Source organism: Clavelina lepadiformis, chromosome 4 (assembly GCF_947623445.1).
Source record: "Clavelina lepadiformis chromosome 4, kaClaLepa1.1, whole genome shotgun sequence".
Lineage (NCBI taxonomy): Eukaryota > Metazoa > Chordata > Ascidiacea > Aplousobranchia > Clavelinidae > Clavelina > Clavelina lepadiformis.
This window is the reverse complement of record NC_135243.1, coordinates 10,919,833-10,946,570: the sequence shown is the minus strand read 5'-3', so window position 1 is coordinate 10,946,570 and position 26,738 is coordinate 10,919,833. Positions and strand designations below refer to the sequence as shown.

Here is a 26,738-nt window from a genome sequence, read left to right as displayed (position 1 = left end):
TTTAGGTCACGTGACTTTTATGATATTTATAATATTAGGATAGTATTTCTTAAAGTAATATACATGAATTTCCAAAATTTTTTATTGTAATTTCATTTGATTCACTTTTCTCATCACCTGTGTTTGTTAATACGCGTAGGTTTTCTAATCTATTATTATCATATTTTTCATTGTTATTCATTTTCATTGAGTAAGTCATGGAAACATTACCAAATGAAATTTTGAACACAAATACAATTCCAATCATCAGCAACAGTCATTTTGAAATATCCATCTCCATTTAAAACACAGTGGATTAACGTATGAAACATTAACAAATACATAAAAAGTATTAGATGACAAAGAAAATGCAAAGGAAATCATATTTCTAAATTATCCAAATCGATCATTTATGTATGTAAAACAATCAAAATTATCAATATAAAGTATCAGAATGGTTTAGAGATAATTGTAAAATGGAAACGGAATATTTAAAAATAAAAAATTTCCAGTAGTTGGAGGAAATAGTAAAGCATATAGAGATGATATTATCAATTATACCAGTAATTATAAATAATAATTCCTTAAGCCTAAAAATAACTTAAAAAATAAAATATGTTTAATATAAAAAGGTCAGCAAAGCTTGGTTCATAAAGTCCGAATTGTATTTCCAATGTAGTTGCCTTTAAATTACATTAGCAGCAATTTCCTATACCATTTATAATCCGAGTAGTGCTAACGATTTGAATTGAATGAAGAACAGAGGAAAAAACGATTTGAACGAAGACTCAGTTTTTATATCGCTATGTTCAGGCAATCAGAGAAAGACACCGTTATACATACAAGATACGTATCCATTAGTATTTCATTGTAACGACTAAACATCCAACATATTCAATCGAACAATAATCAACAATCGTTCAACAATCGATTGAACATATTCAACATATTCAACATATTCAATCAAATCGTACACTCTGGGTATATGACGCTTCTTACAACACTAGTAAATTGGGTAAAGTATGTCGGTTTAGGAATTATAAAGGTTTGAATGACATGATTAACAAAAGACAGTACTACTTTCTTAATAATATACACATTCCTAGCTAGAGAACACACAATCGCTTATTGACCGCGATTCTGAACATCGTTCCCCACCGGCAGTCAAAATTTAACTTCATGGTGCTCTTCTAAAAAAATGTCTTCTCGCTTGATTTTGTGAAACCAGCAGACAGTGTCTGCCAGAAAGTGTTTGCTAGATTGACTCAGGTGAAATATTCCATACTACTGTTTATAGCCTAGTGTAGCCAATGATAAAAGCTACGGATCTAGCACAGAAGCTACTATGCCGAGTATAGCCTATAATCCTACATCATAGGTGGAGAAGAAAGATATTGATTAAATTTCGAAAAATAATTCAGAAGAAACTGTTATAAACATTATACTGTTCTTATGAAACACATGTAGTTATACGGCCAACATAAAAAACAACGATATAGGGCCTAGCCTAGGCCTAACATTGTAAAGTAGCAATACAGTATAATGCCATAAAAAAATGGAAAAACATCTTTCAAAGGATACGTTAGCATGACGCATGTTACTCAAGCCGCATTTGGCAAGTACACTAGTGTTAAAATTGTCCTATTGTGTGCCATCAACAACATGCGCATAAATGAGTATCCCACGATACGATAACCTATTGTAAGTTGGAAGTAATTATTGTAAGTTGCTGTTTAAGCCTATATATGAATTCCCAATTTTTAATCTATCTCTTTAGAAAGCAATTTGATTTCAATACTGAGTGATGTTACAGTAAAATACTGCAAATTGCTTCGAAACGTGTTAACCTGCATCATTTATTAATACGAGTCGAATTTTTGTGCCCAGACAGATGCATAAACTTGCTTTCCTTTTTTAATTTTTGAAATGAAAAGTAAGCATGTTAGCAAAACGAAAATCTAAACTCGCTCAAAGACAACATGTAAAAAATGCTCATAATAATACTACATACGATTGGTAGATTGCCACAAAAATTGAATAGATGTTTTGTTTCAACTGCTTCAGTGCAAGAATAGGAATTCCTCGTAATTGGTTAGTGATGACCGTCTCCCCAAGCGCCAAATCCGGTCTTTGCAATCGTTTACCGTATATACCGGCATATAAGCCCTTCTTTACGTTGTTTCTCCTGTGAAAAACATTTTGTATTATCGAGAAGCCAACTTTTTACCAACTTGCACGTCATCCAAATTATGTGCGTTGATGTTCCCTTTTCTTAGTACTTCGTAGAAGGTTCCTTACTATGGGAAATGACTGTATTTGACAGTGGTTGCAAAAAGAAAATGCTCGAGATATGTCTAATTTGTTATTTTACTCATATTTTTTTAATTGCTGGCAGGTTATGAAAATTAAGAAACGTTGGCTATAAATGTCAGGTATTTAGTATTCACAATGATACCATACCAGAAAGTATGCGGTCAACAAAGAAATTGAACCTTGGAATTTGAATTGACCACACGTCAATCAACTGTAGACAGTGGTGCAAATTCGAAAGTTAATTAAATTGTGCTCACACACAGCAGTATTACAATTAAGATGATAAATACGAACCAGATTACCATGTTTCAACGTACGACTTATGACACCCAGTCTTTTTTCATCTGCCTTACTTTGCTTTTGATGGTCTGCTAATTTAGTACTGTTGTAAATCTTTAATTTCATTTTAGTGTCTTCTAGATAATAAAGACAAGTTTTTACAATCCCACTCTTATTTTGGCCTGATATATTTGTTAAAAACAGGTGTCGTATACGCCAATATATATGGCTAGTCAAACTCTTGTTAGGTCAATAAAGTCGATTACTCATTTTGAGATTTTACGTCAACAAAAGCTTTCTGTAATGATGACTTATATAATTACAGAGCATTATACTACTTTGAAAGGCACCACATTTTTGTCCTTGGAAAATATGCAAAATATTGAGTATGTATTATATATTATTCCAGGGTCATTTGTTATTAAACACAAATACTTTGCACAGTTTCTTGGCAAAAGCCATTTTAGAGATAAGTAATTCTGACTTTAAATTATTTTGATCCAAAATGTCTCTTTGAAACTGAATAATAGCATAAAGTAATTTCAAAATGTCCTAATTTTTTTTGAATTTAATTTTAATTGATTGACATCAAATAAAAGTTTAAAAATAATATGTTGAACACATCTCTTTTTTGCAAATTAACGTATTGATTAAAATGTACTGTAACACAATAATTGGAGATGAGTAGTAACCTAGTTACTGCTTTCCTTTGTAGTACTTCATACTATTTAAACTAGACACAGATAATCACATCATTATATCAGTTATATTATACTAACAAAAAGCTTGGTAATTGAATATGTGAAATATTGATTTCATCTGTATTTTCCAGACAGATTATTCCAAAAATTAGCTTAAACCAAGTAGAATTTATTAAGCAGATTTTATTACTAGATTTAAGCTTTGCATGTGGTCAGTTTACTAAGATTTGATTTTAAAAAACTGATGTTTTTTTAATTGGAAAAGTTTTCTGCAGTTTAAGGTTATAGGATAGGCCTTTGAAGCACAAACCCAACATGGTTTTGTCAGCCAAAGACAAAGGAAAACGAAAAAAGTCTGCGTTTAAAAGCTTTGGAAATTTTATTGCACTGCACATGGTCAAACGTTTTGTGTGGCGTAAAACTGCACCTGCTGAAAATGGGGCTGACGTCAGTAATGAAACTGACAAGGACGCTATAGAGGCAGGTTTTGATGCTAACATGCATCAAAATGGTCATGCAAATGGGAGCAATACTGTTGTAGTAAGTAGAAGCAGTTCACTACATACTTCAAATAGCACATCATTAAGTGTCATGCAGTCCAAAGTAAGATCAGCCAATGGCTTAGTGAATGGGTCTGGGGCAGATATTGGTTTGTTAACTGTCATGCCAGGAGTGTTTGGTTTGACTAACCATGGGAATACCTGTTTTATGAATTCAGTTACTCAGTGTTTGAGTAACACAGACTTCTTAGCGGAATATTTTGTGATGGGCCAGTACAAAACAGATTTGAAAAGTTGCAGAAAAGACAGGAGTAAGAAATATGGAACCAAAGGTGAAGTTGCTGAACAGCTTGCAGCTGTAATAAAAAGTTTGTGGACTGGAAGCTGCTCTTCCGAAATGACAAAATCTTTAAAAGATACTATAGGGAAGTATGCATCTCAGTACAAAGGAACAATACAACATGATTCACAAGAATTTCTTCTTTGGTTGTTTGATAAACTGCATGAAGATCTCAACCAGATGCCAGTGAAGAAAAGAACTTTCAGCAGAAAACAGTCGTTTAGAAAAAGCCGCAAACTTTCTGTTGAGAACAACAAAAACCAAGGTGATAACATGGAGAATGCGTCTAAAGCAAAATCTAACCTTGACCTTCAACCAAACAGTTTTATTCAGAAAGTGTTTCAAGGCCATTATCGATCAAGTTTGTCTTGTCCTAATTGCAAAAAGCAAAGTGACACTACAGACCCTTTTCTCTGTGTTTCCTTACCTATCAGGCAACGCACCACTAGGCCAATTTATGTTAATGTGGTCTACTTGCCAAATAAAAGAAGAAGCAGCTCTAGTAGAAAAAGTTTTGCTGGTAGAACATTAAAAGTTGGTGTAACGGTTGAAATTGAGGGCAAAATAAATCACTTACGACAAGGCATTGCTGCAGAGTGTGGAATACATTCACGTTTGCTGGCATTTGTTGAGTTACACCATGATGGTTTTCATCAATCATATGGAGATGACAAATCAATATCTGACATTCCAATGTCCAATGCTACCACAACTGCCTCAAGTATGTCCCTTTATGCGTTTGAAATGCCAGCGATTGCTAAAATGACTGCAGGAACTTTGCCAAGAAATTTTACAAGTAAACAAAAACGGCGTGGTACATTTAGCAGCAAGCAAGGGAAGGACGGGACTACTGGGAATAACACTTTGGCCAATGTTGAAAGTGTTGTTGTGATTCTCATTAACAAACAAGGAATTAAAGAACAAGGTAATTAAATAAGCTTGATACGCATAATTTGTTTGGATGATCAGTACGTTTTTGTTTGTTTTGAATTTTGAACGAATTCAAACTTATAAAAATGTTGGAAAGCATTATTGAAATACCACTAGTAGTTGCTAAAATATGAATTATATGTGACAAGGTTGTGGATAAAAAATTGTTATTTCAGGTAAGCGATTTGGACGCCCTCTTGTGTTTCGTACATCTCGAGATGTTCTTCAATCCGAACTGCAGTCTATAATTTTAAGCCAGATGAGTGATCATTTAAAAAATGGTGTTAAGCATGAACGTCTTGGCAATTTATTTCGACTTCAGGTGATTTAAAAGTTTTCATGAGTTGGATAAGAAAATGTATTGGCTTAAAGCCAAGATGCAAAAGTACAGAACTTGTAACCTACTTGTGCAGCACAATTACAAAATGAGTGAGACATATTAATATTGGTGGTTGCACGTAGTTACCACTTCAGCTTTTATAAATGCAGATGAAAGCTGTCGCTGTTGATCTATTAAACAGTAAACACTATCTTTTCCATATACAGTCGACTCCGCTTAATTCGGACACTTTGGTTCCGCTCACTTTTGGCCGAATTAAGCGGAGAAACAGCTTTGTCCGAATTAAGCGGAAAATCAATTGTTCGTTTCATGGTCATGCATAGCCATAAAGGCAAAAAACGCATTTAAAATACTGTAGTGTTGCATAATAAATGAATTGCAGCTGCGCTATACTGCAGTAACTGGCACTGATCGCATAAAACGTCTTCGTTTACTTTAGTGAGCAATTTCACTTTTTGTGCTAAACTTTTCTGTACAATTTTGTCCTACAAGATGGACGCAATTGTACCGAAGTAAAAGCGACTATGAAGCTGGCACGGCGTTATATGAGTTCATTGTCGATTGTTACTGCATGTATCATCATTGTTTCACCATAATCACTCATAATGCAATTGAATCTTGTCTTAAAACGAACGAAGTACTGTTTATTTTGTCATAACCTAACGATGGAATTGCGAACCTGTGTCTGAATTAAGCGGAGAATTGTCCGAATTAACAGGAGTTTTTTACGTTCAATTTTTACTTTTGTTCCGTTCCCGAGCATTTTGGCCGAATAAAGCGGTTGTCCGGGTTATCCGTTGTCCGAATTAAGCGGATTCGACTGTAGTCTTCATATCTCTGATTTTTTGTATCAATCCCGAACAGTGTCAATGTCAAACCGCTTTCTAATGACAGGTCATGGCACATGAATATATATAGAGAAGCCAAATTTTCACAGAAAGTTTGTCACTGGTCAGATTGTGACTGTCTTTAGTTTTTGCTTAATTTCTAGAAAAACTCGTCCCAGACACTTTCTTGTTACCCAATTTACTAAGAGAAGTGGAAACAAGTATGTGTACATATGCGGCATCAGCACTAAACATCATCTGATAAAAATGGTTTAACTTGTTATGATTACTTCATGTAGGAAATATGTTTTATCAATTTTAAAGATTAAAACATTTCTACCAGCAAAACATTCCTCTTTAAAAGATGAAAGTTGAGAGCATGCTGTAGTCATGACTTGAAGGAATTCCTGACTGGTTGCTTGCCAATGAGTTAGCACATTATGCATCTTATTGTGTCATCTATATTGTATCATATCTCCAACGCATCGCATAATGTCAGATCAACCCAAAATATCATTGATTATAGCAAAACTCACTAAAAAAATTGTGGTTATGGTTATGACTTATGACATATAACCTAAATGGCAAAAAGCAATTGGAAGAAAGCTTGTTTCTCAACAATCACACTAAAAACGTAGGTCATTGCAGATTTGACTTAGATTAAAACAACTGCGCACTTTTGCTCGCGCAAAAATAAAAATATTACTTGCAACGCTCATGCATATATTAGTTCATGACAAAAGAGATACTTCTTATGACATGATGGATTTTTTCATGGCATCAGCAATTTAATGATGAAAAGTTAACCCCAAAAGATATCTGCAAGTTGAGCGTCACAAAATCTTTTGCATGATATTCCACAACGTTAAACTGGCATTTTTCATTGGATTTTTATTTTTTTAGTTATGTTTAGGGTGATTATTTTTTGACTTGTCAAAAAAAGTCAAAAAATTGTCAAATTTACAGCGCTAGGTCAAAAATTGTCAAAATTGTTTAAAAAGTCAAAATTTTTTACCAAGTCAAAATTGTTTAAAAACTGCATTGTCGTGGTGTCAAAGAGGTTGCACTGTAGGTGAACTGGTCATTTTACATTGTACACCTTGTAGCCTACTTTATACTGTTGTAAATGGCCCATTTTCTACTTATTGTGCATCACCTCTTGCTTCGGTTTTGCTTTAGATACATCATGTATCTTTAGTTTAGAGTTTTTAGACAAATGTATTGAACAGTTTTTGTTGTGTCTTAGTTGGAGTTTTTTTGGCAGTGATTTGTAATTAGCTCATTTCCCTTTTCAGAATAGGCTAGGTCTGTGTTCAGATTTTTGCCCTTCTTTACTACAATAAATTTTAACTTTTTGTACAATAATGCGTACTTTAACTACTTGAATTCTTCATACGTCAAAATTTGTGAAAAAAAAATTTTTTAATGTCAAAATTTTCAATTTTTAGGTCAAAAAATAATCGCCCTGTTGTTAATATGCTTAAATATGAAGAGGAAATATGAGTTTTTGCACCTTCGCCATTGAGCAAATTATTGCTTTTTGAAAAATTAAAACATTTCTTCGAAGACACTTTACTCATGACCTTGAGTGACCATGCTAGGAGTGAGATTTAACAATGGTTGTAACAAGTGGGCACCTCATAGGATTTTTTAATACCGCTAAGTGTAGTGGTTTAACTGTGTAGAAAGAACTACTATATATTCAAGTAATTTTTGAATGGTTTTCCACTACTAAGTATGTTTTAAAAGTGTTTTCATAAAGTTTACTTCAGGTGTTTTATGAAATTACTTCTTTCACCCACAAAAAGATCACTTTTAGATTTAATGCTTTTTTAATGTAGTAATAACCATCTCATTCTTTTCCAAAGTATTGAAGGTGAAAGTGGCACTAACTTTGTATATAGTTTACTATTTTACGGACCGCCAGAGACAAATACAGTGTATACATAATATAATATATATAGATCGTATATGATATATTATAAGTTGAATCAATGATACCAGTATTACCTATATACTGTAGTGGACGAAAATAGATTGGCAATGTTATTTAGGTAAGAAGAGAGTGCATGTAAGAAGACTGCAACATTGTGTATACTGAAAATTATACTGTTGAAATTTTTACACCCCTTAAAATTTAAATTGAATGTTTTGGATTAGAATGTCGCCTTGTCATCACAACAATATTTTGTTTATTACTGACCAGTATATTTCATTTAATTCTTTGTTAAATTTATATTTTTCCATGCTTTTGAGGACATACTTGCTAAAGACTTCTGGTTTATAAATTTATGTTAGTACACAACAATTTTGAATTAACATCTTCACACGTACCACTGAAATTGTAACCGATTATATATATATTTATGTATATCTGAAAGACTGCAGTATGTATCTAAGATTGAGCTTGGTGCCACTGGCATATTAAAGGTGTTTATAAACATTTGATTTCCTCAGGTTATGGACGGGTTGCCAAACAAGTCATATTTGTCTCAACAAACTCCTCAGCCACTCAGAGAACCTACAGTGGATAGAGCACTTGAAAACTCTCCAGCTGGAGGTCCAATGCACATCAAGTTGGTTGCAGAATGGGACACTGATACAAAGTCTGGGATATTTGAAAAATTTCCCGAGGAAAAAGTACTTTGTTTTACCGATTGTGTGTGATATGAATTAATCTTAAACTTTATAATAAAAAATGAATATGCAGTATGCAAGATACATACATTGCTGTTACAAACACACATTTATTTTAAAAAGATATAGTCTAACATATATGCATTATTAACATTGCAACTAAATTACGTGCACACTGAATATTTAGAAGTAGTCAAGTTTGCCCTTCACGCTGGTAGCTAGACAGTAGCATTTCGTTAAACCTATTGGCCAGCCAAGCGTGTTGTTTTAAAATGCATGCAAATACTAATCGATAGAAGGATATTATAGATTAATTAATTAGATTATTAACACTTGACAGATCTTTGTCATTTCAAAGCTCCGGTTTGCACGGTGGATTTGAAAGAGTTCATGCTAAGAACCACATAACTGGATTTTCGATTTTATTTTCGTTTGCAGATGGTCTTTCATGTTCAAAATGTACTTTATTGTAGATTTCATACATACCTTTACCAGAAACAGCAGATAAAAAGTAGCTTGTATCATTGAAATAAACGTATTGAAAGTATATTGGTAATCTGTTGAAGATTTAAAATAAAGAGTCTTACTGGTCACTATCAAGGCTATTATTCAACATGATGCTTTAAGTTCATTCAATAAGTAATTATCATCATAAACTATAACCTGTTATAACGAACATTACTTAAAACACCATAGATTGGTGCTGTGCAATTTGATTTTTCACGAAGTGCTAATGGTAAACTTCATGCTGTGAAATCTCCATTTGAGTTAAATTACTTTCCAACTTCATTTTTTCAAGCAATAAATATGATTAATCAAAGTGTTTCATTGACATATACAAGTTGCTACTTATCGTTGGCAATAATGTTACTATGCATAATACTTGCATTACACACTATGCTCTTACACACACTATACTAAAATATTCGCAGGGCTTTTTAACTTACAACCAACAGTGCACCTAACTTATAAGCAACTGATTTGCTACACACTCTTTATGCATTTAAACCAACTGACCGGCTTACAACAAAGTTTCATTTAAAGCAACAATATTTGTGGAGAAATTTGCATCACATAGTTATTTGTTGCAGGTTGAAGTGCAGGACAGTGTTCGCCTACAGCGTGTACTTCATCAGCAACAAGTTACCTGCACACTGGAAGAATGCTTTGATTTACACACACAAGAAGAAGAATTGGGGCCAGAAGATGCCTGGCTTTGTCCTCACTGTCATAAACATCAACAAGGAACAGTGAAGAAACTGAGCTTGTATACACTTCCTGATATTTTTGTTCTACATTTGAAGAGATTTCGAGTGGCTAATGGCTGCAGAACGAAACTATCCACCCGTGTTGAATTTCCAATTACCGGCTTGAATATGTCTAAGCATCTCTATAGGTTTCTAAATTGTGCTTTTTCAATTTTTGTAATCATTACTATAAAATTTTATTGACATCACAATGTATACCTAAGACTCAAATTTTTCTGAAATAGCTTTAATTAGTTCTGCATACAGTGTATACAAACACAAACTCCTAATATTGTAATCCTTTACTTTTATGTAGGCCAGATTCTTCATATGCTGGACAGTGGTCTAGTTCAGTGGATTGCATGTATGATTTGTATGCGGTATGCAATCACTATGGTAACTTGAACTCTGGTCATTACACAGCCTGCTGTTGTAATCCATTAGATGGAAAATGGTATGCTCTAGATTCCTTTCTAGTTGTATCAGCATTTTAGGCTTTATCCTTGGAGTTGTTGTATTGATAATTTTGGTTTGGTAGGTAAACAGTAATGGTATAGAATTGTCATCTTTTCTGTTGTAGGTATTTGTTTGATGACAGCCATACAGAGTGTATTGGTGAGGATGCTCTTTCTCCTCAGGCAGTTTACATTTTGTTTTACCAAAAAAGATCATCTGCTGCTGCTTTATCATGTGGTGGTGCATCAGTTAACTCTGTTATGTCAGATCACTGGGCTTATAATCTTCCTCAATTTAAACATAAAATTGAGGTAAGAAATTTCTTTACAAACAACTTTCGTTTAATATCTGACGTGACCTGTGCAGGCAGTTTTTAGGTTTTAAAAATATGTTGCATTTTTTGGACAGTTTAACTCACAGAAACATCTCAATCAGCATTCAGTCAATCCTGTTAGTCGAAATGTGACGTTCTCACACTCGCGTATAAAACCATCAAATGAATCCAAACAAAACAACACAACTTCTCCAATCAGTTCTTCAATGGCAATGCAGATTAACATCAACAACAATAGTAACAAGATAGCTGCCGTTGCCAGAGAACTACAATCTGCAAATCAGAAAACTCTCAAAGACAAGAAGGAAGTTCTTGATGAAGATAGTGACGATGGCGGATTTGATTCTCCCAATCGTCCTTATGTTAGGGGTTTACGCAGACAAGGCTCCGCAATTATAGGGAAGTTCCCATCAGAGCAGCAAAATCCGGAAGTACTTCGTGGTCGACAATATCGTTCCTATAGGCATAATCGTAAAACTAGAAGGCAGCAATCGAGTCATGTCTGAAGTGGTGGTTGCTGACTGTTGGATTATATTTGCGCTATGATTTGACTTTTAGACGTTAAGCATTACATTAATGTTTTTCTCAATGTAGCATATTGTTTCTCTACTATCAGCACATTATGAAACGCTAGGTTGTGGATTAGCAGTGAAAATTATTGAAATTCTGAAGTATTTTTATGACTTTTGGATATTTTTATTATAGTTCGTATCTTCAATTTTTGTATTTATTTGTTGGTCACTTAATAATATTTTAAGTAATTTCGTCTATGGTTGAGATGCAAATGACACTTAAAAACTGCAGGTGCATAACAGAAGATATGAAACTTTGGTACTACATCTAATATTTGGGCATCTTATATCACTGTGATGATATACCTGCATTATCAGTATTTGCAGAGAAGTATGACATCAAATAATTATGTACGTTTAGGTGCTGATATGGTACTTTTTAACTTCAATTGTTATTTTAAACGGTGCCTTCCTGGTTTTTACGTGACAGGTTCTAAATCAAATAATTTCAATCCTTGATTGAATCCTTCAATCCTGTTTTCTGTGCAATATTTGCTGTTCATATGTTGCATTATTTGGCACAGTTTCTGTAATTTGTATTAATTGCTCTTGTTGTTGCAGTTGCTTATATTTGCCCAGGACGCCATCTCAGAAAAGTTGCGGAATAAGCAATTGTAGTTCTTGTTTTTCACGTTGTGCTTCAGTTTTAGATTATAGCCTAATTGATACTTGCTTTATGAATCATATCGCTTTTTTGTAATAAAAGCTAAGAATACCAGTCACAACCTACCAAAATGGACCTTGAATTCGCACAAGTGCTGGATTTCGATTTTAATTGCACTTTTTACGTTTTCTATCTTGTGTCTGTTTCAGACAGTACCTGAGGGAAATCTCTAATTTTCATTTTCTGTTATTATGAATTCAGTATTGTTTGATGCTACATAAAAATACCTTATATTATTATATGTCATTACTTTTTATCGTTTTTTTTTTGTATCGGTACGTAGTTTCATTTACTGTTTGTGAATAAGTATTACTTATAATTTTTTATTAATAACCAATCGTAAACCATAGCACTTTAGGACCATTGTCATACAGAAAACGTTTTTGGTTTTAATTGCTCTTGGAATTGTAGTTAAAAAGAAGCAAGACGGCACCTAAAATTTGCAATTACCGACCATCTTAGCCAGTTTAATCAAAAGAATTGCACTTTTAGAAAGCTTAAGGGAGTGCGGTCGGGGCAGTCGCTTCCATTAATGATTAAACAAACGTCGCTATTAAGTAAAAATAGCGCGTTCGTTTGGGCCGTAACCAGTGATGAAAGGAAACTGGAGCGTGGTTCCGGTATAATGTTTCATGCCAAAACGGCATTCCGGTAAAAATACTGAAGAACAGGATTTTATAAAAGTAATAATGTTACTTCTCGATTACCAAGTACTCAACGTATTTGCTCGAGTACTTTACTCTAATATAATTGTCAGAGTCCAAATTTTGCTCAGCTTCCGAAGAAGAATATGATTGTGTGTTTTGGGTTTAAGAAGAAAAACCAACTTGTTTTTTGGCTGCCTTAAGGTTAGCTGACATGTGACTTCGTTAAGCTCTTACGAACATGTTATTTGCAGTAGTGTAGTGGCCTAGTGGGTATTTTAAAGAAGAGTGACAACAGCCCGGTGTTTGTTGTTGAAATGCTTGATGGCAGTGAGCTTCATCAAAGTTATGCCCTCAACGTTTAGCTGTACTAATCGACATCAAACATTTCTCACCCAAACAAAGGTTTCCGTTCTACCTGATGCTGAACAGTCTGGATAGAGTATGGCGATGTTAATAGGAAATTGAAATAATTTACAGCCGATAATTGGGGTTTTAGTAAGCAATTTTGTGTTCTCTGGCTAGGAAAAATGTGCCGTTTAAAATATGCCCGTGTTGTGTTACGTTGCTATGCATAGCTGTCCAGTTTCATTAGGATACGTATCCGTGTTGTAGATTAATATGGCGATTGTAATAATTCAGATAATTGGCGTTTTAGTAAGCAATTGTCTGTTCTCTGGCTAAAGAACGATGTGACATTTAAAAATGCGCGTGTTGTGTTCGGTGGCTATAGATAGCTGTTTCGTTTAACTATGACACGTATCCGTGTGGTAGAGTAAACTGTTTTTTAAGTGCTTGTGAGTAGGTATAACGTGTTACCAATTTAGAAGTGTTCTAGTTTTGTGATGTAAATAGTTTTTCAAATTGTTACTGGTCAGAAAGGAGATATTCTGTGACACGATCGATATGTAGAACGTGTGGCCTTAGCTGATTGGCTATAGCAAAAAGGATAAATAAAATTGATCTGGGTTTAATCGCTTTAATCGCTTTTAATCGTTTAATCTCGCTTTAATCGCTAATCCTGATAAAATCTCTTTTGAAAAATCTGGTTTTATAAAAGGTATCTAAAAGTGAGTTTGTGGAAATGACATGATAACTATATTTCAAAATATAAGAATTTGGACTTTATGAATGTTGTGCTGACTTAAAGAAACAAGAAGAGATAGCAATAAGCAACGGAGTCAAAAAGTATATAGACAAAAAGGAGTTTGAAACGTACAATTAAAGCCTTTGGCTTTATGTCAACCAAAAACATCATTATCGCCACAATAACATGCTTTTCAAGTACTTGTAGTACATCTACAGTGTTACGAGAATAGACTTGTTGTGGTTGAATATCGCTGTAATGTAAAGTGTTGTCGGATTGTTAGTGGTTACAAAGTAGATATTTTGTGACACATCACATGTAACGTTGAATTGGTAGCCTAATCTGATTAGCTATAGCATAAGGCTATGAAAAAAGGAAATAGTTTTTTGTTATTTTTTATTTTAAAATGCTCTCTGAAAATCTGGGCTGATGAAAATCTATTTCTGAAAAGTGTGTTTGTGGAAGTGGTACATGGTAATTTCTTCTGATGTAATTACGACTACATTTAGGAATATAAGAATTTGGACTTGAATATGAACGTTTTGCACACTTAAAGAAACAATAAGACATAGCATAAGCAAGGGAGTCAAAAGTAAACAGGCAAAAGGACTCCTAAATGAACAATTAAAGCCTTGGGTTTATGTCATCCCAAAACATTAATATAGTCCCCGCCATCGCCACCCGAAGATGTGCGCTTCGAACTTGGAGCAGAGGCATGAGAGGAATAAACAATCTCACATGCATTTTGAGAAACGGTTGTTTTAAATTTTATGGTGTATAATTCAACAACCAGTTAGAAAATGCATTAACGACTCTTCATACTTTAGCAGTTGCATTATAAGCTAATGTTTTTAAAGTATGGGGAGACTTAATATAAGGCATTGGATTCAATGCAGGAGTTTTGATATCAGGAACTGTTAAATCTAAAATATTTGATTGATTCATGTTGATTCTTTTTATACTATAATATATTTTATCGTAAAGTATTTTTCATGGTTTAAGAAGCATTATTTATAATTACTAATATAATATTTATATGTTTTTATGTTTCCCCAAAATACTGGAAGATTTTCCTCTTTTAAATATTCAATTACTGCTGTAGAATTGCATTTAAATCATTCCGATAAATGTAAATAACTTTATATTTCGGAAATGTTCTTTTATATTGTCAAATCTTCGAGTGCAAAAGTCTAAACCGTTACTGTTTTGATAAAAACACATTGCGCCTCAAGCTGGCATTCTATTTCTTTAATGCTCTCACTCAGTGTATATATGTATATATGTACTGTTGCATGCTATGTTTACACACACAGAGACAGAGACATTCAGAACCAGTATGTACGAACGAGGTCGAATTAGGTGGTTCTCTTTAATTGTTCGTGTAATGGAAGGAGGAGATGCGCTTGTTGATAATTGGGTTTCTAAATCTTTTGTTTGGACAATTATATTGTTGTATTTTCCCGTGTTTGTCTGTAGTAATGATGAAGAGCATTAAAAATGAAATTAATCAGATTTTCAGTGTATAATACTATTATAACCTATTCGACTGAAGTCTTGGAAAACTCTAGACAGGAATCGCAACCTTTTCATAGTCCTTAAAAGTCAGATTGCAATATAATAAAATATTTTGGGTACACATTAACCAGTGTATTCCAGCCTCTTCTCTTGTAACCTAACGCTATCAGAAAAAAAAATACAATGTTAAAAGCGTAGTTGTAGCAAAGTAGCCTATGCGTTTTTTTGATTTTTTTAAATGTTGGGAACAACCAGTGAATAAAAAATGTTTTAGATTCAAAATCGTAAACTGGATGTTTGCTATGATGTTTGAAATATTTGCGTGCAAGTATACATAAAGTAGCGTTGCTGTTAAATGCCTGAAAGACTTTTGTGACCATTCAGTTTTATTAAGCGTATATATGCCATATATAGTCTATTAAGCAATAACTCACGCAATCTACAAATCTTCGATCGTCTTGTTACCTTGAAGAGATCTTTACATGTAATGTACAAAATTGAGAACTGACAAAAGCTGCATTCTATGCTTTATTACACTTAAAATATAAACATTCTGGAATAAAAGTCACATTCTAAGGTAGAGTGTTCAAAAATTACCATATGATACAACCAAAGCGTGGTTTGGAATAATGTAGAAACTACCCACATATACATGTCTTCTGTGGTTATGAATAACAAGAGGGAGCAAATTAAAACGTTCTCAAAAGTCAACGGTTTGGAAGACATTCAAGGCAGTTACAAAGTTGAGACAATATAGCATTTTCTCTTATAGTAAATGTCTTTATAGGCTGATGTAATAATTACATTAACAATTCAACTACAAACACAACACAAAAAATCTATGTTCTTTTCTACACGAACCGTGACAAATTAAAGAAGTGAGAAAAGATGTCAAACGCTTGGTAAGTCTGCACAAACGGTTACACAAACAAATTTAAAGGTGCCATTTTGTAGTTTTAGACGTGCTGAGTCTTTGACTTCGGTGACTTGGTAGTGACCTTGCAAATGGCGAAGAAAAGTCCAACAACCACAAACAGGACCAATATCCCACCTCCAATATACAACCAACCGTACTGATTGAAGTCTAGATATTGAGAATCCGGATCAACCAATTTACATCCCGCTGTTTTTACCGACCACCAGCAATGATATATAGGTGGTTCGTCCAAGATTTCAGATGGCTTTATGTCGCTCATTGTAATTTACACACTACAATTTACACGCTGAAAAATTGTATTACAATAAATTAGACAGGTTTAGACCTAATATGTAGTTGGCTGTTTATTCTGGTTACGGATAAGTAATAGATAAAACACGTAGTTAAACTATTCTTTTTCTCCAAGCTCAACCTTTTCTTACACATCCTTTGATCCAAATAAGAAAACGATTTACCTCTATTTAAGTTCACATATAGAACATTCAAAGCTATCTTTCTGTAGACTTAAACCTATCCTAATGTCCTGGCGTCATACGTTTCCGAGTTTAAAGCGGAGGGCTTCGCACAATCTTCGAGTTTAACTCGATCGTTGAAACATTGCCGTTGTCATAAGCAAATATTAGCTTTGTAGGTGGTGTATCAAAGAGAAGTATTCTGTTCATTAAATATTAACTAGGTTTAAGCAAAAAAAGAAACATTTTGTGTTATACAGTTTTTCAATTTTCTCAGATAACCCCAGATCGCGGCTCTATACAGTACTCATGACAACTCATACACTCATGACAACTTCGTCATTTGCTATTTGTAATCAAACTTTTATCGTTACTCTTTACACCCTTTCCATATTACCTGTAAGCGGCAGTCAAGCGCTTTGTATATGCCTATAAAGGTTTCTTTGCATTTCACGTTCAAAGTTCATTTTTCTTGAGTTAAGTGGAATCTCGTTATAATGCAGTATACATCCAAGGACTGCAAAAATATGTCGGAAAAGTCACCCATGTCAAGACAATTTTCGGAAAAGTGCTTTCATTCAAAAACGTGATGTAGGCCTATGCATTGACTAATCGCTTTATAGATTATGATAGCTATGGCATAGCTTGAAATTACGCGTATGAGTTTTAATAAATTTTCTCGTCATTTATTGAGGGACTTAAAAAATAAAAATAATATTTTTGTCTCATCTTGCATAACCATGGTAAACCAAGACCAAGTAGCCTATATACGTATGAAACTTAAAAAGTAAAACTTCGCTTTAATGAAGCAGTAACCTTAGAAAATTTGTTGAATTCCGAACAAATTTAAATTGATTTTTGCAACGTTTAAATTACAAACGGACGAATTGAGGTATGAAGAATAGAAAATCAACAGTGTATCAAAATATTGAACAAAATTTTCTGACTTCAGTAACTATACGTTTGCATTTTGTCGCAAGAAATAAAGTTCCTGTTAAATGTCGAAATATACAGATTCTCTAAATTGCCTGCAAACTATTTCCTTCTCGAACGTTTTGTAACAACTGCGCTTCAAGTCCCTTAAACATTTATTTTTTTGTAACGTGTTTACCTGTAGCCTACTAACCAGATCTAGATAAGCTTTATGAGCGGAATTAGAAAGTAAAATTTTTTTGCCAGTTTAGTTTTGGTTGATACAGAATGGGGCAGGTCTATTTAACTTGTATTTTTTAAATATGAAGAACCCTAACATAGTGTTTTGTCTTTAATTTGCAACAAGCCTTCAGGATTTGACCAATCTTGTAAAAAGGGCTAATTTGTTTGGTTTATTGTAATAGTGAATTTAGTAAAAACACAATTACTCAAAAAATCCCACATGGGATTCTCGGAACTTTTGCATGTGATCTTCATGTGCCGGAGGATTTTATTTTATGAAATCCCAACATAATAACATATCTCTAGCGCCCGCACAACTCAAGACCATAATTTCTGGCCAAAGAAATCATACCCTAAGTGCATTGTAGCCTAACATATGCATGCAACCTGAAAGTTCTTAACACGCCATTTGCCAAGGAAAATTACCGGACTGAAAAACACTGGCCACCGATTGGTCTAATAGAGTTTTTTAAACTATTACCTAAAACGTCTAAACTTTTCAAGAAAATCGATAAGTTTAACATTGATGGGTCCTTTACGGGCCACTCGTATGAATTTTGGGGAAAATACGATTGAGCCATATAAGAACTTTCTTTTTGTTGTCCAAGTGCAATGCTTAAGCAATTGTAACGAAAATGTCAAAAACTTGCTGCACCTCGTCTGCGGTACTACTTTAAAAGGTACGACAAATACCGTCTACATTTTCAGTGATGAAAACACTCAAAAGTTGTAATGTGTGAATTGAACACAGCTCTTTAGGTGTTTTTAACAAACGCCAGGCGAGCCCCATCGCCAAAAACTAGTAAAATTAAGACACAGCATTGAACATTTTGGTCATTTGGTGAAACGTTTGTTCCTACTTGTCCGAAACTAGCTTATGGAATATGCATACCAGGTTCCAAGACGGACACTATCAGCTACTTAATATTTCAATAGCGCTGGCCATAGTTGTTGCCAGTTTATTATAGGATGACACAATAACAAAACATTTATCCTCGAATTATCCATCTTTCCTCATGTCGCAAGTCACTAAGATTTTCTGGAAAATTGAACACTAGAAGATGACTTTTACATGACAAAATCAGGTTGTCAGCCTCTCTGATTCAATTTATGTATTTTCCAAAATAAGGTAAACACAGGTTTTGCGTGAGCTACCAGCGACCATCAACATCCAAGTACTTCACAGCAGCTTCTTTCAACGCGGAATGAACTTCAGAAACTTCTAATTTGTTTAAAGGTCTGGATGTATGCCGATAAAATACTCTGAAACAGTAGCTTGTCCGGTCCGTCCTACAAAATTAACGGTAAGTATAAGCTGTTTAACTGTCTGGAATGTCAACATTTATTGGTTTACCACATGTATTACTATGGTGCGACAATTTGACTAACATGTTCAGACAAAGAAAAGCGTTTGTTTCTCAGATGATCTTATTCTTTTGATGGAATTAATATGATCACGTGCAAGAACATGACTTTACATGATGAACATAATAATAAACATAAATTTTACTAGAAACGTTATAAAATGAAGAGTTTTGTAAACATACTTGGGATTGGTAAATTTGTCCATCACTGCAATCTGCTCAACTATGTCGCTACTAATGTTGCGCACAAGATCGTAGAAATCGTTGACACAAAATTCTTTTGGTACCCAGAATGAAATATCATGGTACAGTGCTGGCTGCTTGCTTGTTACAGGCTAAATGCGAAAGTGAAATTAAATGCACGGGTAACCAAAAACTGACTAAAATATAGCACACAATATTTTCTAGACTCTGTAGAATCTAGAAGAAAAACAGCAGATCTAGGTGATGAAAGCGTGTAATTATTATCTTTCAAATAAAATAATGGATACCTTAAATTTTATATTTTTGGCATCACTGAGACCACGGAACTGAGATAAAACAGCTTCGTCATTGCTCCAGAAATACCTTATGTCAGGAATATCAAATAACTTCATTGCAAGCCTTTCAAGGCCCAGGCCGAATGCCCATGCCATATGGTGCTGTGCACCAGCTAAAACATAGTTATAGTTATGTGCCTAAGATTCAAATGCAGCGAAACAAATGCAAGCAAAACCGTGATCATGATATTTAACATATTGGGTTTTTACCTTAATTTTAGTGTATAAGGATGGTTGTCTATCACAAAGACATTTCTGAAAATTACCTTTATTAAGAATTTCCTGTTGCAGTATACCACACCCCAGCATTTCCACCCATTCGCCATTGTATTTAATCTCTAATTCAAATGATGGGTGAGTAAATGGAAAATATGCATCAATCCAACGGCACTGCACGTCTAAAGACAAGCACCGTAAATATTTTACAGTTCCTTCATTTTGTAGTAATGTATGATGTCAGTCAAAAATCATTTTATAACAAAAATTTTATACACTTGGTTATGATAAAAACCTTTTCCAAAAAGTTCTAACATGCAGCTTTCAATAGATTTTTTTAGATTATATTCAACCAGTTTGGCTGCCTCCATAGTATGGCATGCTTGCTTTTCATGAAGTTTTTCACCTTTTTCAAAAAGTGATAAACTGGTTTTGTCATCAGACGTAGCAAACAGCTGCAAATCAAAAATTCCAGCATGGGCAATACAGCATAAACTTGATGGATATTTTAATAGCATAACGTTACAAAACTATCACTATTTCTGAATTTCCACTACAGTAGCTGCACTATGGTTAACAATCATTGGTTATATTTATATGAGGAAGAGTGGTTATACCTGCTCTGCATTAAAGAGCCTTACACCTTCCAGTTGGTGAAAAACAGGAAAATGTGTAGAATCAATTGTATCACGACGATAGACATCACCAACAGTGATAAATGCATTTAAACCAGATTTAATAAGATCATGCTCATGGGCTGATGTATGTGCTCTCAACATGTAGGACTTATTAATGTAGTAGTTATCTGATTTTCGTCTGCTCACATGATCTGCATTTTTGTATGTTACACATGATTGGAAACAATACTGCACTGTAGCATTGAAATTATTCAAAAGTTAGGCTAAATTACCTAGAACTTACATTCCTAAACATAACACCGTAAGTTCTATTTAAAATTAACCCAAACATACCACTGGGAATCAAAAGTTGATCAAAATTTTGCTCTGGTGTCACAACTGGTGATAAGTTATCAAATACAGCAAAGATTGGATTTCCTCCTCTGGTGTAGTTTTTATAGAAATGTTGAACAATAACCTACAACACAAACTTATAACCAACTTGCCAATTGAAAAATATAATATGAAAAACTTCTGTGGATCAGACAAAAAGATGCATGTATAGATCATAAATTTATTAACACTGGACCAAAACATTTTATAGTTACAGTCATTTTAGATTTGATATACCGAAATCTTGTCATTTTAGATTGTTTTTATCAGTTTTAGTTTTCCTACAGTTAGCCATGCTACAATCAGGTGAAGAGATTACAGAATGAAAATAGAGACTAGCTATAGTGAATAGAGAATGTCATTTTTATAATGCAGTTTTGCTTTAGAAATCGAGTGGAGAGTCAGTTTCTGTCTTCAAAAAACCATCAAGCAGGTAAGGATTGTAGCAACCTAAGGCTGTTAGGTACGTGGTAGAGCCTGTTAAGTAGATTTCAATCAATCAGTTGTTTTAACTTTCGTCAAAAGTACGGTGGACACTGGACACTATAAAAATCAAGTCAATTGCTACTAGCACTTGCCAATAAATGGGAAAAAGTCACAAAGCCAAAAAGGCTTAAAACATGTTAAATAATAATTAAGGTAATAATTGCTGGTAACAATTAGCGGAGCCACTGAACCTATTTAGGCTACGAGGCTATTCTGTGTACAAAATTAAAGTCTTAGTATCTCGACAAGCATCAAGTTTTAACCAAAAACAAATGAAGCTTTTAATCTAAATGCAGTACCTCAAGAAATGCAATAAAAATATTAGATTTTGTGTTGTTTGCCAAAGTGGCCAGCGTCCGTCTTAAGTCTGTTCCCCTTGTTCCTCTAAAATATACATTGTACATGCTTACAAACCTCTTTCATTAAAGAAATAGGGTGGTCGTTTCGAAGGTGCAATTTTTTTTCTACAGCATCCAAAATTTTGGGAGACAAATTTGTCCATTCATCATGGAAATATTCTCTTTCAGCAACATGTAAAATTTGTGGTGTCTTTTCAGGTTCCTTTTTTCCACTAACTTGCAACTGAGCAGGGTTGTTATAAATGGATCTCACTGTAAGCTTTTGGATTCCGAAAGCTGTCTGTTTATAATACTTCCTTTTGCTCACATGTTGGCTGCAGCAGTATGTACAAGTGGTAGTATTTGTTTCCAGTGGAAAAATATTTTTAAAAGACAAAATTGCAACTTTCTCTCCTGTTGAAAACAACCTCTTCAACTGAATAGAGTAAGGCATCTCTTAACAAGACACCTTTAAGCTAGCTAAGAAACATACACAAAAATAGTCACACGTAGTTTAGATTGACTCATAGACTATTTCAAGTTTTTGTACACTGCATTTTACTAAAATTACACATCTAAAAACAATACAGCCATTAAACCCATTCAAACAACACATGCATGTCTTATATCTTATTTAGTAATATTACAGTTACACAAATTATGCATACAAGTTATATAGCATTAAGGTCAAGTGTTTAATTTGGTTTGTTTACACCAAAAAATAAACAATTGACATAAAGTTATATTGTATCTAGTATGATAAAAATAGCCAAAAAAACATCTGACATAACCTATCATAACTTTAGCAGACACCATAACACTGCACACAACAAAACAGAAAACTGTTTTAAAATATGAAAAATTCACATACGTAACTTTTTTACATAAAGTCATCAGAGTTATTTCCATCTTGGTTGCTTTTCATATCAGCATCGGCAAATAAAGATTTATATGATCGCAATTCTTGTTCCTCTTTTCGTTTGCGAATTTCACCTCTTTCTTTTAACCTTTGCTCATTCATTTGTTGTTTTAATTCATTACGCTCTTCCCTGTCTCTGTCTTCTTTTTCTTGCATCAAATCCGGTTGCTTTTCAATCTTTGTTTTGTTTAACCGATTAACAGTTTCATTAATCCTTTTCTCAACATGCACTGTTTTGACCTCTTTTTGTTTATGAAATCCAACTTGCCCAACAGCCATATTCCCTGTTTTTTTAAGATTTGCCCATGGGGTATAAACAACTTGAATGTTATTCATTTTATTTCCTTGAATACTGTTCGCTTTAACTAATTGGGCACAATCAGATATTACCTCTGAGGGAATATCTTCAATTACTTGTCCCTTTTTTAGGCGTAAATATACATGAGCAGATGAAACTTTATCCACATGAAACCACACATCTTCAGGCCAACCATATTTAATTAGGTCCTCATTTTCATGCTTATCAATGCCCATATAAATGGTATAGGGCTCAGCACTTATTTTACTTATAAAGTAAAATACCATTTTCCTAACGTTTGGCTTGTACACAAACAGTATCATTGACAAAAAAAAATTCAACTAAGTTGTATGTACTATCTACGTACTGGTATGGAAAGATGGCAACAACAGAAGCATCAATCTCTCAGCCAAAACGTTTGCAGTAACCTAAAATTTTATTCTTTGGCAAGACTGCTGTTTGCATCACTTAAATAGTATGAAAACGTTACCTAAAAATATTCCTAAACATTGTGTAAACTAGTCATTGGAGAGGTTGCAACTAAAGTATTTCACTGCAAATAATTCACCAATCGATAATTTTCAACAAAACGCAACTTGAAAGAAGTTTTACTTTTTCTAGTTACAGCAAACATCAATTTGTGATGTTTTCAAATTGTTGGTTATTACTGAAGACTAAAATGAAAATTGTCTGAAGATACTTGTCAAATCAAAGTACAGTATTATTATTATATTTAGTTTAGCAAATATGTAGTTTGCAGTCGCACTAAAGCAGTAGGCTACTTTCATAAAAACAAATCGGAGTGACTAGGCCTATTTCACCATATGTAGGTCACATATCTTGTTTCTAAATATAGGCGGTCAGGTTAGAAGAAAACTCTAGTCAAGAAAGCAGACACTGTCATGACAAAATCAAGCGAGCAGAAATTTTATTTATTCATTTATTATTCGTCAAAAGCGCGGTGGGGACTAAAAATCAAGCCAGTTGTTACTAACATGCGCCAATGAACAGGAAAAAGTGCCATAGTCGAAAAGGCTTTTAAAACGTGCTCAAGAAATATAACGTTAACAACGATTGGTAACAACTAGCGCGGCCATTAAACCAATAATAATTAGTTAAATCCATAACACAAAAATTGAATTTTTTTTAAAGATCACTATAAAGTCAAACTTCCCGGGGGGAACGATGTCCAAAATCGCGGTCAAACGTCGTAAAAAGATCGAAAATTGACCAAAAAAATTGAAAACGTTTTGTAAGTTCCATTCTAAATGTCTACGTCGAAGAGAGGAAAGTTCCGAAGAGTTTTCGAAGAGTTCCTGTGTATGACGTTAAACCTTATCCGGAGGAATGGCTTAAGTTCGACAGTTCTGCAGTCTTGGGGATCTTGAAGTTACACCTTAGTTCTCATTGCTCCCAGGTTTGCTCTGCATGGAGGGGTAGTACCTGCTAGGATACTAGCTGAGGGTCAAATAGCATGGAGCCCCAGTCTCATTTAACGCAGTTCGAATATACTTGAATTTCATTCTGGCAACTCCTGCGACGTCATTGGAACTGGAAGACGCATATCGAATATGGAAGATATTGTTTCCATTGTCTTCCAAGTTGTGAAGTTATAATTATGTATCTGCTATTTACCGCGTTATTATTACATAACGTCATACTTGCCATAATTTCATTCTCAGTTCACGACATAATTGCTAACCTACCGAAGAATAGTTGATTGACAATTTGTTTCGTAAACACGTTATCTACCCTACACTTTTGAACTCATTGTACAAAGATAACTTCCTAATTATCTTTCTATTTTGTAAACATGTTATCTACATTGCATCATGAACTCGCCAAATTCGAAATAACCCCTATGTGATTGACGATTTAATTTGTAAACAATTGTATCTGTACGATTGACCCAGTAATAACCGCATTGTCATTCTAAAAAAAGACAATGTTGATTGACATTTATTTTCTTTTATTAAATTTTTTTTTGTTAGAACTAACACCTAACCTGTAAACTGTCGAGTCTAAAATTCCAAATCATTTCCTGTTATTGATAAGCGTATTGCGCCTCAAGTTGGGATTCCGTTTCTTTAATTCTACCTTTCAGTGTATATAGGCTATGTACCGTTGCATGCTATGATGACAAGTTGAATGTTCATGGAGCGTTAGCTGCGATTTTAGCAGATACTCCGGCTGCTCATGAGGTGTTGGGACCGAAAGAGGGTATTATCTTTGCATACAGGAAGTGCCGCCATTGTTATGCCACTCAAACGAAATTCAAACTAAGTCTGGGGAGGACGAATTTCTATTAAGAGATGTTATTACTCATAAAGAAAACTGCAAAAGTATCGAAACGAACTCCAGAGAATGGGGAATAAGCAGACGCTCGTTTGTTTTCGACGTACCTCATTTTGATCCATTTATGTCTACTCCTCAGAATGTGATGCATATTGTGTTAGAGCGCTGTCTCCCTCGTATCATTTTGTGCGTGCTTAACTACTTCATTAATGAATTGTCAAGTATTAGTCTTTCAACATTTAATGATCATCTTTCCAATTTTCCTTACTGCTACTTTGAAAAAGAAAAGAAGCCATCAAAAATAATGTCGCATCATATAAAGAAAGACAAAAAGTTACGCCAATCTGCATCGCAAATGCTGCAGCTTGCAAGAATGATGCCGTTCATTATAAGTCAATATATCAAATGTTCTTTTGATGCATATAAGTGTTTCCTCTGTTTACTAAAAATTACAATTATTGTTTTGTCTGCGAAAACTTCATGTGGTGCAATACCATATGTTCGATTACTTAATTATATCTTCTTATTTGAATTTGTTTAAACAGGCTTTTCCCGAAGTTAACTTAATACCGAAACAGCATTATCTACTACATGTGCCCACAGACATAGAAAATCTTGGTGCTTCTTCAAAGATGTGGTGCATGAGATTCGAAGCAAAGCACTCTTTTTTTAAGTTTCTTACCAGCAGAGCTTCTTTTAAGAATACAGCAAAGTAGGCCTATATGCAGGGTTGCCATACCGTCCTTATTTCTAAGATTTGTCCTTATTTTGAAGGTCCTTGTCTTAGAAAATGTTTTTTTCCTTTTTTCTAAGAAATGTCCTTATTTTCACTTGCGTCCTTATTTTCGTCTTATTTTTAGGGCAGAGGTTCGTATTTTGGGCATTTTGACACCTTTAGTATACCATTTTGTACCAAAGAGATACAAAATTTAAAAACATGCAGATAGTGTCTCGTTTTTTTTTGTTTTTTTGTTAGGAACATTGGTTGCTTTCTCCTGTTGTGCATTTTTTAAAGTGATATTCGTCTTTCGTTTCCTAGTCGTGCTTATTTTTGAGTTGAGACCGATGGCAACCCTGCCTATATGGCAGAAAGAAATTAATGGAATAAAGTATAAGATTGGATGCTTGGTGGTAAGAGCTATTCATGACGGGATTCCAGAATTCGGGAGTATCGAAATAATTTTTTTCCGGTCAGCATATCAATTTCTTCTCCGATAGTATATGATCAAAGATCAAAACGAAGCCCGAAATGCTTTTGAAATTGCTGACACCGAAAATTTGCATGTAGTTGAGTGTAATAATATACCACTTTCGGGTTTGTGCCCATGTTATGGTTTGAAAAGCAAACTGTTAATTCCACAAAA

General features: G+C 34.0%; 3 protein-coding genes and 1 long non-coding RNA gene across 4 annotated transcripts; 1 reads left to right on the top strand and 3 right to left on the bottom strand.

The window, feature by feature from the left end:
* The first annotated feature begins 2,705 nt into the window (after positions 1-2,705).
* On the top strand, positions 2,706-15,362 carry LOC143451458 (ubiquitin carboxyl-terminal hydrolase 43-like). The gene is made up of 7 exons (XM_076952030.1): positions 2,706-5,037; positions 5,219-5,364; positions 8,667-8,849; positions 9,938-10,242; positions 10,410-10,547; positions 10,674-10,860; positions 10,958-15,362. Exons 1-7 carry the CDS (start codon positions 3,588-3,590, stop codon positions 11,387-11,389), a joined length of 2,841 nt encoding a protein of 946 aa, XP_076808145.1. The 5' UTR covers positions 2,706-3,587; the 3' UTR covers positions 11,390-15,362.
* A 513-nt stretch (positions 15,363-15,875) lies between these two features.
* On the bottom strand, positions 15,876-17,049 carry LOC143451459 (uncharacterized). The gene is made up of 2 exons (XR_013114856.1): positions 16,758-17,049; positions 15,876-16,588 (listed from the first exon to the last, which is right to left on the bottom strand). It is a non-coding gene; the product is annotated as an uncharacterized LOC143451459 (long non-coding RNA).
* A 1,803-nt stretch (positions 17,050-18,852) lies between these two features.
* LOC143451834 (phenylalanine--tRNA ligase, mitochondrial-like) lies at positions 18,853-22,327 on the bottom strand. Its single transcript, XM_076952580.1, has 8 exons — positions 21,939-22,327; positions 21,000-21,123; positions 20,646-20,857; positions 20,324-20,483; positions 20,079-20,210; positions 19,765-19,925; positions 19,457-19,608; positions 18,853-19,199 (listed from the first exon to the last, which is right to left on the bottom strand). The coding sequence occupies exons 1-8, from the start codon at positions 22,314-22,316 to the stop codon at positions 19,061-19,063; spliced, it is 1,458 nt and encodes a 485-aa protein (XP_076808695.1). The 5' UTR covers positions 22,317-22,327; the 3' UTR covers positions 18,853-19,060.
* A 15-nt stretch (positions 22,328-22,342) lies between these two features.
* LOC143451835 (coiled-coil domain-containing protein 25-like) lies at positions 22,343-24,509 on the bottom strand. The gene has a single exon (XM_076952581.1). The coding sequence runs from the start codon at positions 23,400-23,402 to the stop codon at positions 22,743-22,745; it is 660 nt and encodes a 219-aa protein (XP_076808696.1). The 5' UTR covers positions 23,403-24,509; the 3' UTR covers positions 22,343-22,742.
* Positions 24,510-26,738: the final 2,229 nt, after the last annotated feature.